The 16825-nt window shown below is 41.0% G+C and overlaps 1 protein-coding gene across 1 annotated transcript in view; it reads left to right on the top strand.

The window, feature by feature from the left end:
* Positions 1-16825, top strand: part of rasal2 (RAS protein activator like 2) — a 318544-nt gene that overhangs the window by 287004 nt on the left and 14715 nt on the right. The window contains exons 9-15 of the mRNA XM_055641981.1: positions 2594-2738; positions 5266-5410; positions 6878-7114; positions 7670-7871; positions 10053-10255; positions 13567-14443; positions 16280-16411. Coding sequence (XP_055497956.1) covers positions 2594-2738; positions 5266-5410; positions 6878-7114; positions 7670-7871; positions 10053-10255; positions 13567-14443; positions 16280-16411 — 1941 coding nt within the window. The remainder of the gene's footprint in view (positions 1-2593; positions 2739-5265; positions 5411-6877; positions 7115-7669; positions 7872-10052; positions 10256-13566; positions 14444-16279; positions 16412-16825) is intronic.

Here is a 16825-nt window from a genome sequence, read left to right as displayed (position 1 = left end):
TTTATTTTTATTTTTTTTATTGGAATGGCTCATTGTCTAATTTGTATCTTGTGATATTTATTGCTGAGATTCAATTTCTGATCAAAAAAAGACACAAAATGCTGGAGTAACTCAGCGGGTCAGGCAGCATCCCTGGAGAAGATGGATAGATAATGTATCAGACTTGGAATATTACTTATCCATGTTCTCAGATTGCTGCTTGACCTGCTGTGTTATTCCAGCATTTGTGTATTTTTTTTGTAAACCAGCATCTGCAGTTTCTTGTTTCTACATCTTAAATTTCAGATACTTTCTTGCTCGTATTGAAATCTCTTCTGCCTCTCTCCACTTGGGGAACAATGATAGGCGAATCATTAACAACTGTTGCTACTCTGCAGGAGAAAATTCTTGTTAAAGCTCAGAAGATAAAGAACCTTTAGCAGATTAAGGTCACAGCTTCTGTGTTAGTCATTATGTGGAATGAGCAATTACAATGGAAGCCTTGTTGCAGGTGTGTTTCAGAACTTAGCCCCAGGTCAGCTAACTGTCAGGAGGCAATGATAGACTATGTGAACTCAGGCTATATATCTGAGTGTTTAGTAACCAAGTCTACAAGAGCAACTTCAGAGCTGCAGCAGTGGCTCGGTGACTTACTGTAATACATATTCTGTCTGATGTAGTCTTGAGACCTGGGGCTGACTCTACACCCTGGCATGTGGCGATGAAGGTCTCTCACATGAGCTGTTAAACCCTCTGCTGCCTCAGGTGATGTAGAAGATACAATGATACAGTTTAAAACAAACTGGGGATTCTTATTCCTTCGCAGCCAGTATTTATCCCTCAACATCATTAAAATAGTTTTTCAGATTATTTTCATGTTGATGTTCGTGGAGCCTTGCTGTGCTAAAATTGGCTCCCGAATTTCCTACATTGCAAATATGCTCACATTTCAATGAAATTGTTCTTTTGATTATAAAGCTTTTGTAATGAATGACACCATATAAAAGCAAGTCAAACATTTCTTTGAATGCATTACCTTGTTCTGCAGAATCATAGGTTTAGCTTTTGTCTCTGAACTCTGCAGTGAATGAGAGGGGTATAAAATTACCTGTTTTCTGATTAGCTGGGATGTTGTGTTTGGCTGTTTTTTTATACAATTTTGCTGCCTACAAAATAATTTGCAGATGTTTAAAGCCATGTAATACTTGTTTTCCCAAGTAGAAATTTGTTCCAAACCTCAGCATGGAGTCTTCAGGGGAGCAAGCAGAATATAGGAAGACAAATAATGTTGAATGTTGTGATTTAATTAACAAAAATCCAATCCTTTCTAATTCATTACATTTTAATTAGCATAAGGTAGCATTAAGGGTCTGTCCCACTATCCCGAGTTATTCACAAATTCTCCCGAGTTTTCCCCTTGATTCAAATTCGCAGAATGTCCGTAACGGGTCCGTAGGAGTCTGTAGATATATCGTAGCGGCTCGTTATGCAAGCTGTAGGTACTCGGGACATCCTCCCGACTATTTATTTTTTTTACTCGTGGACATTTTTTATCAGGCTGGAAAAAACATCCCGACTTACCTGATGCCCTTGTACCTATGGCTGGCATAACGAGCCGCTACGATATATCTACGGACTCCAACGGCCTCCTACGGACCCTGTTACGAGTCTGCGAGTTTGAATCAAGGGGAAAACACAGGAGAATTTGTGAATAACTCGGGAAAGTGGGACAGGCCCTTAACTTTACATGTGATTAAAATTTCACATGCATGTTCAAAGCTTTACAATATTATGTATTGCATCGAAATGTGTTTATCTCTAATTTATCCAGTTTCTAGAACTCAAGGAACTGAGCTTGAGTTAGAAATTAGGCAGGCCTGGACTTTACTCCGTGGAGCATTGGAGACTGAGGGGTGATCTTATAGAAGTGTATAAAATCATGAGAGGATAGATGTGTGAATGCATTGTATTTTTCCTAGGGTAGGTGGATCAAGAACTAGAGAATATAGGTTTAAGATGAGCGGGAAAAGATTTAATAGGAACCTGAGGGATAAGATCTTCACTCAGAGGGTGGTTGGTATATGGAATGAGCTGCCAGAGGAAAAGGTACAATAACAATATTTAAAAGTCATTTGCACAGATACATAGATAGGAAAGATCTAGAGGGATATGGGATAAACATGGGCATGTTTAATATTTAGTCATGAATCCAGCGGCAATAGTTAATCTTGGTGTACAATCAAGAGTCTTAGAAATAGCGGTTTTTATACAGCATTTCATTGCGCAGTGACAACACCTTAAAGAGTTAAGCTGAACCCATGCCAGACATACAACAGATTCACATATTGAATGTGTGTAAATTTCTTCTCCCTTGTGTGGCTCAGTGCCAGCTTCTGTGCACGGTAGGTAATGGAGAATGATTCACTCCCCTGCATTTCTGTTCGCCTAGATGTGCCTCATTTCCAGTCTCTATGCTTCAATAAATTGCTCGTAATCACTTTGGATTAAAGCTGTGTGTGAGTGCTCATGCCAATGAAGATTTTATTATTCTCCTCACACTTCGGAACATCAGCTGTTACCCGCCATTGAGGCTCTTAATTCTTTCTCCGTCCAGGATTTCCTTACGGACTTGGTGATGTCTGAGGTGGATCGATGTGGGGAACATGATGTTCTCCTCTTCAGGGAAAATACCTTAGCAACAAAAGCCATAGAGGAGTATTTGAAGCTTGTTGGCCAGAAGTATCTCCATGATGCCTTAGGTAAGATGCAATAATAGATGAATAAATAAATTCATTTGATTGATGCTCACTGATGCTGCTGCTACTGCTACAGCTCTCTTTCTGATGGAGAGTATTGATTTCTTATAACTGCTGACTCTAGTCTCTTTGAACAGAGAAGAAGTACCCAAAAGTAGGGTACTGTGTTCCTCTGTCCTCTGTAGGGTACGAGAGAGGATGACACGCATTGTGGCTCAAAACATTCTGTACCCCTCCTCCACAACAGATAATAATCAACAACATTTGATGACATTTACCTGGGATATCTCTTGGGTATTTTTGGAAGAAAGCTTTTACTCTTCTTTCACGAGTCACAAAATCTTGTCATGAGAAATTAGTTCATTGGAATTTGCAGTTGCAGTTGAACCCATTGTTTTCAGACTAAGGAGCAAGTGCCGCCAATGATCATCTCCAGATCATTTGTTAATTTCAAATCTAGAACTGATGTACACAAATCTATTGAAAGTGTAAAGTTGTAGACTTGGGCCACAGATCAGGCCCATTCTCACTGACAGCAGAATGGGCTCAAAACGCCTGTTCCTACATTCCAAAGCAGCACAATTATAAAGAGAGATATGAGCCAATGCTAAGCTTCTAGGATCGTTAAAAATGTAAGAGGAAAATGTAACAGTTTTAAAATTGATTTTGTTTTGATGAGAAAATTTTGAATATCTATTCCCTGCATGAGTCAACGGCAAAGTATAAATGTAAAATTGTTACCAAGGAAGTAAGGTGAAAGATAGGAAGATGTTTTTGTTTTTGCAGAGTTGTTGAACATAGGAATGTTTAGCCACTGCTATTGATTCAGTCAGATGTGCAATAATATCTCAATAAAGGAATAAAGAGAATTTAAAAGAGAAAACAGGGTGTAGAATCTGCTTTAGAATCCAGCAGACAAGCTGGGCACAGTGTGGTCTCATTCAGTGTCTTATTCATATTCTGTGTTTTATGCTAATTAACAATATAACTGTGTTGGAAAGAACTGCAGATACTGGTTTTAATCGAAGGTAGACTCAAAATGCTGGAGTAACTCAGCGGGACAGGCAGCATCTCTGGAGAGAAGGAATGGATGATGTTTCCCTTCTTCAGACGGATGTCAGGGAATTGGGCGGGACAGAGATAGCATGTAGTCAGACACTGTAAAACTGGTGGGAGAACTGAGAAGGGGAGGGGATAGAGAGAGAGGGAAAGCAAGGGCTATTTGAAGTTAGAAAAGTCAATCTTCACACCACTGGGATGTAAGCGACCCAAGCAAAATATGTGGTGCTGTTCCTCTAATTTGTGCTGGGCCTCACTCTGACAATGGAGGAGGCCCAGGACAGAAAGGTCAGATTGAGAATGGGAGGGGGAGTTAAAGTGCTGTAATCTAAATTTAAAAAAATTAACTGCTGGTGGAAATCAGCGCGCCAGGCAGCATCTGTGGAGGCAGAGTAAAAGTTAATGTTTGGAGTCAAGACCCTGCATCAGGACTACATCAACGTTTACTACAATTTCAGATTGTATACATTATTCTGCTTTTCAATTGTTTGTTCCCCAGTAAATAAATTCCCCATCCTTCACTCAAAGATAAGCCTTCCTACCCAAATTACTTCACCCTCTTCTTAACTTACTTTCCACTGAACTTTATATCATCAGAATATTGAGCGTTGTTGCTCTCATTAACCTGATGTAAGTCATTGTTTTAAATGTGTTGCAGAGGCTCGAGAACTGTTTCTTATCACAAAGTCTACTAATTATAGCCAAAAAATCATGTTTATTCTTGCTCTTGATTTTCCCCAATGTCACTATCTTGAGGTCTAATCTTCTGCAAGAACCAGTCGACGCAAAAAAATTCATACGGAAATCAGGGTTTGGTTTCAGAACAAACTCTTTTATAACAAATTGGCCAACTTGGACACATGTCCTGGGGCAAATGCTTTCAGATAGATCTCTTTTTATATTACGCCATATCTCATTCCCTGGAGTCTGTAGAGGGTTTGCTCAGCAGTATCTAGGCATGGGGTTACTTAAGTTCACTTTATTTTCAAACTGGTTGCTGGCACTGGTATAAACCATTTTCAACCAAGTTTCAGTGAGGCCCCCACCAGGCTTGAGGATCATCTTCCATCTTTGGCTGATCTGCCTTAGTCCATCTACACTTTAACCCATTGTCTGCCTTGACCCACTGTCCCATTAAATCCGACATTCACAGTTTCCTCCAAAAGTACCATGTGTGTTTCACCTCCAGAAGAACTGACAAATGTCAGAAGCAATTTCCCTCCCTAAAACTGTATTGATTTAGCTGCTGGTCTTGTCTTGTGGATGAAACAAGCTCTGTTGCTGCTGCTCTTTGTTGCTGCAAATTATCAGTGTTCTTCCCCATTTCTTAACTTTATTTTCCATGAACCAAAGATCTTTGAACAAATGAGGTGCCACTGTCATTTTAGAATCTACTTTTCCTGTAAATGATATTACTAACAGTGTCATCCTCATTAATTTGTCAATTTAACCTGCTTGCTTTCTGCTTCAGGTGAGTTCATTAAGGCACTTTATGAATCAGATGAAAATTGCGAGGTGGACCAGAGTAAGTGTTCATCCAGTGAACTGCCAGAACATCAGAGTAATCTCAAGATGTGCTGTGAATTGGCCTTCTGCAAGATTATCAACTCCTACTGGTAAGAACAGTCATTTGTCAAGAGTGTTTAATTGTCACATCTACCATGAATGGAACAATTACAATTTTCATTGCAGCAGTTTAACAGGCCCATAAATGCAATACACATCAATAATATATAATAATATTTTAAAATACAATAAAATAATAACCATAATACCAGTACAATAAATTCTAAACTTCTTAGTGCAAGCAGAGACTGTCTATAGAAATTCATAGTTGCTGAGGGTAATGTTGTATAGTGTTCAAGAGCCTGAGGGGCATTGGGATAAAGCTATTCTTGAACGTGGGGGGTCATGGTTTTCAAGTTCCTGTACCTTTGAAATGAGAGCATGGTGTGGGTCTAGAATGATATTGGCCGCCTTTTTGAGGCAGTGCTACTTCTAAATACTTTCAATGGTGGGAAGGTCAGTACCTGTGAAGGATCAGGCATCTGTCCCAATAGATGATGTATATCGCACTTCCTTTTCTGCTCACAGACTCCCTGGTTCCCCCACTCCCTTTTCCATACAAAAGGGCCTGGATTCCATGACTTCTTTCCCACTTTTGGGAACGCCTGTTTCTGCATTCCCCACATCTCATACTCCCTATACTCTCATGGAAGCTCCAGTTCCTATGCTCCCTTTCCAATCTCCTGGGCTTTGGTTCTCAGGCTCCATTTCCCACTCACAGGATCCCTGTATTGTGCGCTGTCTTTCAACATCTGATTTACTGGAAAATGTATTGTAATACTAATCAACATCAAAAAAAGAGGATTGATAAGTTGTTGTATTAATAAAAATAACAATCAGCTGTCCAGAAAATGGCCCAGTCTGACACCACCAACGTCCCAAGCATGTTGCATCATCAGAGCCTAACTATATAATTGATAACACAACTGAGTGAACAAGACTGAAGCCATTCAACAATCTTTATTCATTCTCTGAGAAACACATGTACCCGCTTCTTGAATTTTTGAGAGCTGCTAAATGTATTTTATAATTTCATTGATCCAGAAATCCATTGCATTTCTTATATGACAAAACATTTCCTGATATCAATTCTGAATGTATTATTTGGCGATTTGATTTTTGTATTTATTATGTGTACTTTTTGACATTTTGATATCCTATCAAGGTCAAATTTGTATTTCCTCCTCTTACACCTACTCTAAAATAAGTATTTTGCGGGAATTATTTTATGGAGAATTATGTAATTTGAAGAAAGTAACCAGAAGATAATCTCAAGCTCAGTTTGAGGAAATATAAATACAATATTTTTGATCTAACATGAGAAAAAACCTTAAGCAACTAAAGGAGGAAAACAGATTAATGATCTGGTTAAGACACTTGCTCGGAACTAAAATAGTAAGTGAGTGGAACCCTGGGGGATGTCTGTTAAATCCATGATGGATGAGGGAATAGACTAACTTGTGTGGGCCAAATGCCAGCTGGTATGCCACGTTCATTTTTTTCTGGTTCTATTTCAGTGTGTTTCCGCGGGAACTTAAAGAAGTCTTTGCCTCGTGGAAGCAGCAATGTTTAATCCGTGGGAAGCACGAAACCAGTGAGCGGCTGATCAGTGCCTCACTCTTCCTGCGATTCCTCTGCCCTGCAATTATGTCTCCCAGCCTCTTTGGCCTGATGCAGGAGTATCCAGATGATCGCACGTCTCGCACCCTCACCCTCATCGCCAAAGTCATCCAGAATCTTGCCAATTTTACCAAGTATGTTATGCAGTGCTTTGTGTGCCATTTTAGCTCCAATTGTCTACGTCTATTGTTGCTTGAGTATTAAGTGGGTCAAAGTTGATTATTTGTTTTGATATAAATGCCAGCCCTAATTTGTATTTTGTAATTTTTAACGTCAGAATTAATATCCAGGAGTGAATAATTTAATTGAGGGGATCAGATGGTTTATAGTGAATTTTGAAGAAGGTAATTATAAGAATAAATTGAAAAAGGGTTTCAACTAAGTTCATGAGTGCTTTCAGTATTCTGATTTTCTTACTGCGTAAGTGGAGGTGACACTTTACTTCCTGCTGGAATGTTAAATCAACAACTACATTTCCGCCTAGTAATGTAACTAGTAATGTAACTAAATCTGTATCAGAAAGTTTGTTAACTGTTTTCTGCCTAGCCTTGGTTCTGAGTATAAAAAACTATTTTTAGTTGACTGTATTCTGCAGGCTATACTGAACACAAATGCTTGAAACCCATCAATCATTTCCCGCTGAGACAGTCAGCATTTTATTTTTCGATATCTTCTATTGATTTCCATAGGTTTGGGAACAAAGAAGAATACATGGCATTTATGAATGATTTTCTGGAACATGAGTGGAGTGGGATGAAACGTTTTCTGGTGGAAATCTCAAACCCAGACACGATATCCAACACGCCAGGATTTGAAGGATATATTGATCTGGGTCGTGAGCTCTCTGTCCTGCACTCTCTGCTCTGGGAAGTGGTGTCACAACTTGACAAGGTACCTTGAAGTTATTTATCTATTAACTATTAAGCACAGTAGGTATGGGACAATACTAAGCTTTTTTAATAATCTGATATTTTTAATCATTTAAGTGTTTTTATCCAAGTTTTAATACTTTACTACTTCAATCCTCCAAACTTCACATTTCTGATTAATAATGAAGTTGTGTTGAGGCAAACATTGTTGCTTCAATTGTTTTCAATTTAATTGTTTTCATTACACAAAAGCTTTCCATGTAATTTTAGTTTAGTTTAGAGATACAGTGCGGACACAGACCCTTCGGCCCACCGAGTCCGCACCAACCAGCGATCCCCGCAACTTAACACTTTCCTACACTAGGGACAATTTCCATTTATACCAAGCCAATGAACCAACAAACCTGTATGTCTTTGGAATGTGGGAGGAAATCGAAGATCTCGGAGAAAACCCACGTGGTCACGGGGAGAAGTACAAACTCTGGACAAACAACACCCGTAGTCAGGATTGAACCCGGGTCTCTGGCGCTGAAAGCACTGTAAGGCAGCAACTCTACTGCGCCACCGCTGGCTCCACTCCTGACACCAGCTTCTTTGTGGCCTCCTGGGAGGCATCTGCTGCTCCTGGGAACCTACGTCTCTCCAAGGGGAATCTTTCAACTATTTTTCTATTTCGACCTTAAGCATACCCAAAGATCAGGGTAAACTTAAATTGGGACACGGAGTTCCAGAGATTCACTACTGTCAGCAAAGGTCTCTCGCAGTTAACTCTTAATTGACCGTACATCGATTATCCTTACTCATGATGTTCGCAGATGGATTGGCAGGGTGTTTTTGTTCCGTTTTCGTTCTGTCTATCCTGATTAGTCACGTGATTTAGCTCAGAGCATATCAGCGTGAGCAAGTTCTGCATGTTTCAAGTAATGAAATCAAATACAAGCAAATTAAATAAATAAATACAACTAATTAATTAGAATGGGTGGCTGGGCACATGATGTGTTCTGGTTGGGAACTGCTGGACCCTAGGGTTGTTAACAGTGACAACGAACAGTGACCACTCATCCTTCAATCAAATTCACTTGGTAATGAGTCTGTAGAAGAGTCTCGCCCCACAACGTCACCTATTCCTTCTCTCCAGAGATGCTTTTTGACCTGCTGAGTTACTCCAGCTTTTTGTGCCTATCTTCGGTTTAAACCAGCATCTGCAGTAGGTGTTGGCTGCTCCAGCGTATCTAAACTAGCATGCAGAAGAAGATAATGCAAAAATACTTTTATTTCTTCATAGAAAAATATTAAAACAGGAAGTTCTTCCATTTACTCACTTGAAATATTGGTTGCTGTACAGTTCATTTGGTCCCCATTGGCAATCTAGTTTGTCAGAGTTGGCAGAACTCAGCAAATGGCTTCAAGTTCTTTGGTGAAGGCAATAAATAATCTCCCTTGATGAGGACAAAAGTGTTGTTGTGCTTGGGATCGTACTCCAGCAGACGTTGGTTGGAAAAGTGGACACAATTTTCAACAATAGAAGGCTCACAGCGTATTTAGTTTCCCTTACATCCTACCTATAAAAGTGTAATCTATTTTTGTCACTTTAAGGAAATTGAGATGATTAACCTTGGCTAAAAGTAGCACTTTTGTTGAATGTCCCAAACAAATAACTTACTGCTCTCAATTATTTTAAGACTGAATTTAGATTATACTGTTGCACTGTATCTTGTTTCTGTTATATTGTAAGTAGAAGTAATAATTTATACTATGAACATCAAACTGACATTACAATTGTTTGCATGCATAAACAGTTTGGTTTTGCTCCCATTTTTAGTCTCTTCTTTTGCCAGTGAATCCTTCCCAACCATCCTTCCCTTCCTCTGGGTGGATGCAAGTTTTTCATTTAAGTTGCTTTGTTTTTAGAATCATTTAAAACATTTATTTTACATGTTTTGTATGTTTGAATGCTATGTTGGAATGGATAAGTTTGAGAGCACATTGAGTTACGTTAGTTTTGTTCCTAATTTATTTATGTCCCCTTTCTCCTCCTTCCCTTCCATTCATCCCTACCCCACTCCTGCACCATTTTTGCTGCCTTCCTAACCACAATCATCATGGTTATGTTGTTCGGTGCATCTGCATTCTGCTCCGTTCACATCAATCGCCATCCTCCACCCAATAAATTGTGGATGTTTCCGTGGTACTGTCCAACCAGGGTGAAAATTCATTTCTACAGGCAACAGTAGCGAAGCTTGGCCCACTCCCACGCATACTCGGCGATATTACCAAATCACTAACTAGCCCCACACCAATCCAGCAGCAGGTCCGTCGATTTGGAGAGCACGTCAGTTCTTCCCCAAATGTGAGTGGCAGTGTGTCGTCTGGACTGCAGCGGATATTCGAGGATCCCAGTGACAGGTAGGAGTTTGTTGCTAGATTTTTCCACATTAGCCTCAGTTTTGTTTGTTGTTCATCTGCACTGTCTGAGAAAGCTACACTTGTTATCCCCAGAAAATTATTTTTCTTTTGGACGAGTTTGTGAATAAAAACATTATTGTGTTCAAAGAAAGGGAATGGGGAGAGAGAGACTTTTGCTCCATTCAGTGACAAGAGCATTGAGACAGTTTTGGGCTCTCCCAAAATGTCCAAAGTTCATGACGCATGCACCTAAATACAGAATCTTGATTGAGGCTGTCTGTCTGAACGCTGTTGCTTCCACCAGCTGCAGTCAGCGTGATTCAGATGAATATTTTTCTTCGCTCTATTTTTAATATGAGCAATATTTCACATTCTGTCCCCTTAATCACAGTGTCTAGAGCCACCTTTATTTATGGTTCAAAAGGAATATTTTTGGTTATTTTTTCTAAAATGCCCTGCTTGTTGATCGACAATAGGTGCAGGAATAGGCCATTCGGCTCTTCGAGGCAGCACCACCATTCACTGTGATCATGGCTGATCATCTACATTCAGTACCCGTTCCTGCCTTCTCACCATATCCTCAGACTCCGCTGACTCCTTCACTTATTTTACAAAATGTCCTGGTTTATCTGCCACGAATCTTTATTTAGCTCTTTTGCCTTCCTAATTTTTTTTCGCTAATTTCACCCCTGCATATTTTTGACGCTCAAGGCCTGCAAAAGTGAGCGCTCATTATTTGTCACAGGTGTCATATTGGATCACACATGCTCTTTGAACTCCAGTGGGTCCAGAATTTGGCCTTTATCCTTTTCTAAGCGGAAACATATTTACCTTTGATCCTTATTGAGGTATTTCTTGAATCCCTTCAAAAGTTCTGACTTTATCCACTTTTCAATTGCTGTTTCCACTACATTTAGTCAATCAAATCTTGGGCAAAGATAATTGGCATTATGTTGGTTGAAATCTTACACTCTGGGTCTACAGGAATCTTTGTCCTTTTGTATAATTAGGCTAACTAACTTAATTATGATCAATCACCATGACAAAATAGTTTCCCTATGCCAATCCTTTCACCATCACATTTTAATTACTGAAACTAAAGCCAGAATTGTCGTATCTCATATTGAGCAGCTATATACTGATCATAAACATTATCTTGGATGTATTTTAAGAATTTTACACTCTGTCCACATTTTTAATTCAATTTCTGTCCTGTTCAAAATGAGGGCAGTTGAAATCTCCTGCTGTTGCTGCTATTTATACGACACATCAGACATTATCCCACCTACTTGATCTTCAATCTCTCTCTGACATGGACTCTGGCACTGGCAGGGTCCATACTTTGCTCCCGACAGTATGATAGCTCATTTGTTATCCTCAATTCAACCAGTTTGGTTTCATATGTTAATCTTCAGCATCCAATCTCTCCTCAGTTGCATTTATTTCATTAACCAATATTGCACCACCTCAGCCCATCCTCACTTTTATCCCTATCTCAATGATACCTTTCTGTAATAGTGATGCCATGCGGACACATGTCTACTTATGTCCTTGTTCTACTGGACCTAATCTCTTTGATTCATTGATGCATGTGATCATGAAATCATCTATTGCATTTTGTTCATCCTTTGTTTCCTTTGGCAAGTTTTTTTTACTAATTCTCTGTCCTTCATAGTCATAATGTCCTTCTGGTTTAAATCCTCTCTAAGTGGTCCAGCAAACTTCCCAGCAGTGATATTGACCCCAGTAACTCAGCGTGTCAGGCAGCATCTCTGGAGGATGTGGATATACATTTCCTCTACAGATGATGTGGCGAGGTTTTGAGTTATTAGCTGCTGCTGAGTCACATTCAGACGCTGCTGAGTCAACGAGCTGTAGCCCAGCAACATTGACTCGTGCTTTGAGTCGGTGTTATCAGTGAGTTATTTTGGATACGGGAGGAAACGGGCACAGAGTTGGTGATTCTGAATTACGTAAAATGTGACTTGCATATGGGATAATGGAAAGTAACCATTGTGTAAGTTTGGGAGTGCCTGTACCTCTTTTACCCCTCCTCCCCTCATACCCAGTTATTGAAAGTATTCACTATTGTTGCAGCTTTCCTGCTCACACCTTGTTCAGCTTGAGACATGTCAGGTGCTGTAGAATTGGTTTCAGTTGCATATCACCAAGGATTTACTGCATTCTCCTGTGTCTAGGGTGATTAATTGACTACTGAAAGGTGGTATATGTTTCTGCTAACTTGTGTAATGCACATTTATCTGAATTGCAGTTTTCTATTAAAATTAGCATATAGATAACTTGCCTCATGTTAACAATTACTTATGGACCACTTTACCAGTAGAAACCTATTTCAGTCAGAACATTAGTCTTTGTGTAAAACTCACAATAATCTGAATGGTCAAGACTAAAGTACATCTAATTCTTCTATTTCCTTGCTTGTTGTAAGGAAAGCAGAGGTCAGCAAACTGGTCGATTGCTTGGCATCCTGACCCAGTAAACCAATCATACCTGATGTAAGAAAGATAACTCATCCCTCTGCGTATAATATTAGAGTCATAGAGTCATACGTGTAAACAGGCCCTTCAGCCCAACTTGCCCTCATCGACCAACATGTCCCATCTACACTAGTCCCATCTGCCTACGTTTGGCCCATATTCTTCTAAACCCTTCCTATCCATATACCTGTCTAATTGTTTCTTAAACGTTGCAATTGTCCTTGCTCTACTACCACCTCGGGCAAGTAGTTCCATATACCCATCACCCTTTGTGTGAAAATATTACCCCTCAGATTCCTATTAAATCTTCCCCCCCTTCATCTTAAACCTATATCCTCTGGTTCTATATTCCCCTACTCTAGGGAAGAGACTCTGTGCGTCTACCCGATCTATTCCTCTATTGATTTTATACATCTCCATAAGATCACCCCTCATCCTCCTGCGCTCCAAGGAATAGAGTCCTAGCTTGCTCAACCTCTCCGTATAGCTGAGGCCCTCAAGCCCTGGCAACATCCTCTTAAATCTTCTCTGTACAATTTACAACTTGAAAACATCTTTCATCGAACCTGGTGCCCAGAACTGAACACAATACTCTAAATGCGGCCTCACGAATGTCTTATATAACTGCAACATGACCTCCCAATTTCAATACTCAATACTGATTGATGAAGGCCAATGTGCCAAAAGCCTTTTTGAAAGATGAAGAGTTGGGTAGAGAATAAACGTAAATAAAAAGCAAACTTGGAAAATAAAAGTTTTTGTAAGAAATGTAAATATGCAAATGGAAAATATATTTTTATTATATATTTCCAGCGACGTTCAGAAATTGCAGTCTCCAACTCAAGAGAACATTGAAGCATTTTTCCATAGCAAGCCGCACTTTCCAGCTCAGCCAGCCTCCACACACAGCATGACTTACTCTGACAAGGATGAAGAAGAGTCCACCCTGCATAACGGCAGGAGTGTATCACTTGTAGATCTGCAGAGCACTGCCGTGACTCAAGGGGCGAGTAGCGTTCCAGTTATCCCCAGTGTTCCTGCACGCCACCCTGGCAGCCAGACCTCAATTACACACACAGCAAACACCAAGCAGCCACGGGAGGTGCAGAGCGGGGCGCAGAGTGTCCCTCAGATCCGCAGGCCTCTTCATCCAGCTCTGAGCCAACAGAGCAGCCTTCAACCTCTGTCCTTCCAAAACCCCGTTTACCAACTGAATAACCCCCCAGCAGGAGGCAGTAAAGCTGGCATGGACTCTAGTTCTGAGAACCTGAGTTCCACCAGCTCCCGGAGCCACACTAACAGTGAAGAGCTGATCAGCAAGCTGAGTGGCCCCAGTAACAGTAGCATTGAGGATTTTGCCAAACGCAGTATCTATAGCGAAGACTACTCCAAACGACACACCATGCCGGACAGGAGCAATCTCCCAGTGGCGTTGCCCCGGCAGAATTGCATGGGACATTCACAGCTCCGCAGGACAGAGCTGTCCGGGTCCAGCGGTCGAGTGAAAGCATCACATTCGTTACCACTTAGTGCATCGCAGAAAAGCACAGGCAGCATGACCGGATTACCATCGACATCACCTGAGCCACCGCACAGCGAAAACCGGTCACGGCAGCCATCAACATCATCAAAAGGGGAAAGCCCTGTGCCCAAAGTGCGGGCAGTACATAAACAGCAGCAAACACACCAGGTGAGAAGCTTCTCCAAGCTAATGTAACTCGAGTTATGGAAATGCTATCCTCTTTATCGACTTTACTGCGAATTCCCTCATCCTGAGGATTATGACAGTTTCTGCTAGAATGCTGTTCTGCAGATGTTTCAACTAAACTGCCATTCGCCAATGTTGAAGGTTGGCAGACTAATTATAGCAAGCAACAGGTGCTGCACTCAGCACGGCTGCTTTAGTGTGATGGGAATTGCTTGACAGCAGCAATAATGGGGTTCGTTCTATGTGCTTCCTCCTGCTTTTTCTCTCATTCATGTGCATCCCAATTCTCTGGAAGGGACGCATATCTTAATGCCGCAAGGCCTTTCAGTTCAAGCCTATAAATACATACCAGACCAAGGTGATGAAAGGCGTCATATTGCTGCAAGGATCCTATTCCCGATTTCAATGAGTGTGAGCAGGTTTCCACCTATGGTGGATGTTGGCTCATTATTATCATGACATGTCTGTGTCTGGGAATTTGATGCTGGTGCACGGAGTGGGAATGTTACAGTGCTGGTCTAAAAATCAAGTTGTGGCACTGTATTTTAATTTGTACTTAACCCATCTTACACTTGGTTTGAGAACATTGAAACTTCTTCAGCCAGAGGGTGGTGAATCTGCAGAATTCATTGTCACAGACGGTTGTGGAGGCCAAGTCATTGAGTTTGAAAGGTTCTTGATTAGTAAGGGCTTCAAAGTTTACAGAGAGAAGGCAGGAAAATGGAGTTGAGAGGGTAAAATAGATCGCCCATGATCAAGGGCGGCACAATGATAGAGTTGCTGCCTTAAAGTGCCAGAGACCCGGGTTCAATACCGACAGCACGTGCTGTCTGTATGGAGTTTGTACATTCTTCCTATGACCGCGTGGCTTTTCTCGGGTTGCTCCGGTTTCCTCCCACACTCCAATGACATACAGGTTTGGAGGTTAATTCGCTTTGGTAAGTTGTAAAATTGTCCCTAGTGTATGTAGGTTAGTGAACGGGGTGAGTGCTGGTTTGGCGTGGACTCTGTGGGATGAAGGGCCTATTTCCACACTGTATCTCTAAAGAATGGCAGAGAAGACTCAATAGGCCGAATGGCCTAATTCTGCTCCAATGTCTTATGACCTTAGAAGAGATTGTTTCTGTCAAAAGCAGCCCTCCAATACTGATACAGGATGACCACATAAGCTTCCCTCCCCACCACGAGGTTCACAACATGCATTGTTGATAACTGATGTAGCAGCACATATAATTTCAATGTTACTTTGTTTTTGTTGACAATAACTCAATGTTGTAAGGCTGAGTGTCCATCTCTTATTAGCTTTTTCAATTATCTGAGGAAGTGATGCTCACAAAATGTTTGCTACGTCACTTTGACATTATTTAATTCATTTGTAGCCAATGCCTAGATCTGTTACTTGATGTAAATCACTGAGGAAGTGAGACTAACTGCCTGTGCACTCTAATCCTGGCGCCGGCTAATTTAGACTTTAGAGATACAGTGCTAAAGAAATCTTCGGTCCATCAAGTCGGTGCCGACCAGCGATCACCCCATACACTAGCACTTTCCTACACACTTGGGACAATTTTCAATTTTTACTGAAGCCAATTAACCTCCAAACCTGTACATCTTTGGAGAGTGGGGGGAAACCAGAGCAACTGGAGAAAACCCATGCGGTCACAGGGAGAACAAACTCTCATATTAGGGATTGAACCTGGGTCTCTGCCACTGCAAGGCGGCATCACTACTGCTGCGCCACTATGCTGTCCTGTGTGATTATTGCACTCTGGCAATGTATAGAGGTTTAAGCTACTGACCTGACTTTATTTAATGCAGGTTCAGTCACCGGTAGAGACTGCCACCATGTCCCCAGTAGAGAGAACAGCTGCCTGGGTGCTGAACAATGGACAGTACTTAGAGGACGACGAGACTGACCAGATCCGTGAGGAGGGTAAACACGCAGAGAAGGTAGGTAAAAGTTGCTTGCTTCTTCCCCAATCAATGGTAGGGATAAAAACAATCTCAGTAAGTCATAACTTAAATCGTGTAAAGTAAGTGAAAGGGGCAGAATATTTTCCCTTGCGAACAAGCTGATTTTTTTTTTACAAAGAAAAACATTAAAAACAAATCTGGATCTTCCGAAGACAAAATATTCTGCACCTTTCACTTGCATAGAAACATAGAAAATAAGTGCAGGAGGAGGCCATTTGGCTTTTCAAGCCAGCACCGCCATTCATTGTGATCATGGCTGATCATCCACAATCAGTAGCCCATGCCTGCCTTCTCCCCATATCCCTTGATTCCGCTACCCCCGATTGCTCTATCCAACTCTCTTTTAAATTCATCCAGTGAATTGGCCTCTACTGCCTTCTGTGGCAGAGA

This window comes from Leucoraja erinacea, chromosome 10 (genome assembly GCF_028641065.1).
Source record: "Leucoraja erinacea ecotype New England chromosome 10, Leri_hhj_1, whole genome shotgun sequence".
NCBI classification, from domain to species: Eukaryota; Metazoa; Chordata; class Chondrichthyes; order Rajiformes; family Rajidae; genus Leucoraja; species Leucoraja erinaceus.
Note: the sequence above shows the minus strand (reverse complement) of the source record. Positions and strands in the feature narration are given on the sequence as shown.